Source organism: Gadus macrocephalus, chromosome 3, assembly GCF_031168955.1.
Source record: "Gadus macrocephalus chromosome 3, ASM3116895v1".
Taxonomy (NCBI): Eukaryota; Metazoa; Chordata; class Actinopteri; order Gadiformes; family Gadidae; genus Gadus; species Gadus macrocephalus.
The window spans coordinates 23,697,745-23,701,321 of NC_082384.1; the positions used below are offsets into that span (position 1 = coordinate 23,697,745).

Here is a 3,577-nt window from a genome sequence, read left to right on the forward strand (position 1 = left end):
TATTCACTTCAACGGACGCTTACACCGGAAGTAGTCGCACATGTTTGTTTCGTCAATTCCGCGCCCTATTTAATACACTTCCGTTTCTATCCCCGTCACCGGATCCCGCCTTCATAACCCCTAGCTTCCCCACAGTTTGTCTAGAACCATGACAGACAACAGCAAGATGGACATGTCCCTTGATGAAATCATCAAGCTGAACAAGAAGGGAGGTGGCGGTGGCGGTCGAGAGGGCCGAGGCCGTGGCGGCGGTGGAGGCAGAGGATCGGGTCGCAGCACTAACTCAGGCCGAGGCGGATCGGGGCCTACCCGGAGCCGAGGCAGCTTCAACCGAGACAAAAACAGACCGGCGCCCTACACACGGGTATGATAACGATGAGAAAGAAGCCCTAGGAGTTGATTTAACCTGTTGCATTGCCAGCTAGTCGAGGAACGTGGTCGTATTACGTTTGTTAGGTTTGTTTGAAAATGGAGAAGGGTTGGGGGTGGAAGTGTGGCGAGCCCCTCCGCTGTGGCACGACGAGTTGCTCTCAAAACGAGCGGGCCCGGGAGTCGTAAATGTTATGGGAGTATTGTTTGACCCCAACGTCTGTGCCTCGGTGGTCGCCCCTAAATATACAAGGCTACCTCAAGTATCGACGTCTGGCTGAATTGTTTGGATGGACAACAGAAGATCTCCCACAGAGTGCACGTTTTCTTTGTCAACACGCCGCCGGAACGAGTTTCCCGAGGCGGACATGCCGCTGGATAATTCGTTCCCTGGGTCGATAGTTCCTTGACTTTTTCTTCGTGATTTCTGGGCTGTCGTGTGTTGAAAATCATCGAAACGTATCTTTTATTTTCGTTGAACTTCGTACAAAATGCTAAAATTGGGAGCTGTTACGCAACATTTCGGAAACAAAATGGCGATTCGTTAAATGAGCGCATGGGCCTTTTGTCCCTTTCGGTTTTCACCACTGAACTGGTTCAAACCTGGTCCCGCTTCAACGTACGGACAATCCATAAACATGTTTTAACAGAGAAATTTGGTGAAGAAGGCCAGAAGAAGGCCCCCTCCCCCCCCAGAGAACTGGAACCTGGCTTTTAAAACTGAGATGGGTTCTTCTGAGTTTTGTTCCAACTTTGTTTGGGTAATGTTGACCAACAACTAAATGCGGCATTTCTACTTTTATTTTAGTTGCTATTGTGCAGGCTTGCATAATATATATACCGAACGGATGATATGATCCATTTATTTAAACATTTTTATTAAATCTATTTTCACCTTCAGTTTGCTGCACCAGTATGTATCATGTATGACTACTTGAATATCTACTAACTTAAGCCACGTTTTCCTCTTTCTGTCCAGCCCAGAGAACTACCCGACAAATGGCAGCATGACATGTTCGAGGATGGTTCCGCCTCAGCTTCCCGCACATCGAGAAGTACAGGAACAGCGAGGAGCGGGGGCGAAGACAGCGGAAAACTGCTGGTGTCAAACCTTGAATTTGGCGTGTCCGACAAAGACATCAAGGTAGAGGCCCCACTTCAAAACGGCCCTCTGTGCCTTCGCTTGTGAACGTTTGCCTGGACCTCAGACACTGATTTTTGTTGCGTTGTTGCGTTTCAGGAGCTTTTCGCAGACTTTGGAGCGTTGAAGAAAGCGGCGGTGCACTACGACCGCTCCGGGCGCAGTCAGGGAACGGCAGACGTCCATTTTGAGACTTCAGCCGATGCACTTAAAGCCATGAAGCAGTACAACGGCGTGCCCCTCGATGGTGAGGCTCTTCACGCAGCTTTTCTTCTCTTGGATTCAGGCAAAACATTTAGATTCGTTTTATTAGTACAAGTTAATGGATCAGGATGTGATCAGGTATTCCTTCCTATGATAAACCCTCACCCATTCGTTCCTTTGTGTACGTGTGTGGCTTTCCTTTCAATTGTGTGGCTTTCCTTACAATTGTAGTTCATGTTTTTTTTCATTTTTTTCTTTTCTAGGTCGCCCAATGAAAATCCAGCAAGTTACCTCAGACCGTGAAGCGACAAGAAAGTCATCCCCACAAAGGTGATTAATGGTGCTTTCAGGGTTTTTGTGTGCCGCCTGGACAGTTCATATCCAAATAACAAAGCCCTCCATTTTGCAATTCTCATCCGTTTTCCCCTCCTGCCTCCTACAGTCCAAGCGGCGGTTTTGACAAGGAGAGACTCGGCCGGCCCGCCAAGTATGAAGAGAGGGAACCTAGGGAACCCAGACAAGGTGGTCGCCGTGGAAGTTTCAAAGGTGGCCGCGGCCGTGGTGGCGGTGGTGGTGGTGGAGGGGGCGGGCGGGGCGGTGGAAACCGGCCGCAGCTGTCGGCGGAGGAGCTCGACGCACAGTTGGACGCCTACAATGCCAAGGTATGGACATGATGCAGGCCACGCCACGGTGTGTTAATGATGCATGCATACACTAGTCTATATGACTAGTGGGACTAGGACTACAGCTGGATATTAGCCAAATAGGCTGAAGCTGCTCCTTCTCAAAAAACTAGAAACAAATAAACTAAAACTACTGTATGCCATAGTACATAGTTTCATATAATCGCTCAACTGACCTGTTTCTTAAAAATATGAATGTGCTGAATGTCTCAGTCCATCGACTGGGGCATGGTTTCAAATGCCCCAGTACCATTGTTTCAAATAATGTGTCGACTGGCTAATTGTGTTTAAAGAAATGGTTTCTTCTCAAATGCATTATTAACGGTGGTCCTGACCTTCTTCTTTCAGATGGAAACAAGTTGAATGGACTTTACAACATGAAGATGGGGCGATCATGATCCCTTCAGTGGAAAATGTCAAATCAAATGGAACCCAAATTCTCCTGATATTACGAAGCCATTTTAGTTTTTGGATCTTATTCCTTTTTGTACTATTTAAAAACTTGTTCGTAGTTTAGTTGTATGATCTTCATCTTTATATTTTTATCCCCTGCTCCATCTTCCCATAGGCTCTTTATTTGAAGAGACGACTGTAATGAACTCTGTGCTGCTTTTCAACTCTGTAATAAGGGCCGGACGACGAAATACAGCGACGCATACCGTTTTATGTAAATTGAATCGTGCGTGTCAGTTTTTTATGAGGGGCATTGTACAGTTAGCTGTTGTGCACATTCCTTGATCTGTATAAAATTCTTTGTTTTATTACATCGCATTTGAGTCTCTTTTTATATACTTCTCATGTAGCATGCCTTGTATATTCACATTTCACCTATAAGGCCTTAAAGACGGGTCATGTGTAATACAAATTATTAATAATTCAACCATTTACGGAAGTTATTCAATAATGCTTCTCTTAATGGAATCAGCACCAGAAGTTAACTTTTTATTTTTTACTAGTTATCTTGACACTGCATTCCAAAACGATTGGTAAAGTCTTGCATGTGTCTACTCGACTAATGATGCTTCACATGGAACACTGGGAATAAACGGTGTACATCGCTTGGTATTAAAGCATCAGGTACTTCAGCGATGAATGTCACGGGCATTAATGTATAGGAAGCCCTAGGCGTTGTGCTGTGGAACAGAGCAGAGGCTGTCAAATCAAGCATGCGCAGTCCCGC

General features: G+C 45.9%; 1 protein-coding gene across 1 annotated transcript; it reads left to right on the plus strand.

The window, feature by feature from the left end:
* The first annotated feature begins 70 nt into the window (after positions 1–70).
* On the plus strand, positions 71–3,161 carry LOC132454656 (THO complex subunit 4-like). Its single transcript, XM_060048160.1, has 6 exons — positions 71–364; positions 1,349–1,513; positions 1,610–1,757; positions 1,978–2,044; positions 2,157–2,376; positions 2,746–3,161. Exons 1-6 carry the CDS (start codon positions 149–151, stop codon positions 2,758–2,760), a joined length of 831 nt encoding a protein of 276 aa, XP_059904143.1. The 5' UTR covers positions 71–148; the 3' UTR covers positions 2,761–3,161.
* Positions 3,162–3,577: the final 416 nt, after the last annotated feature.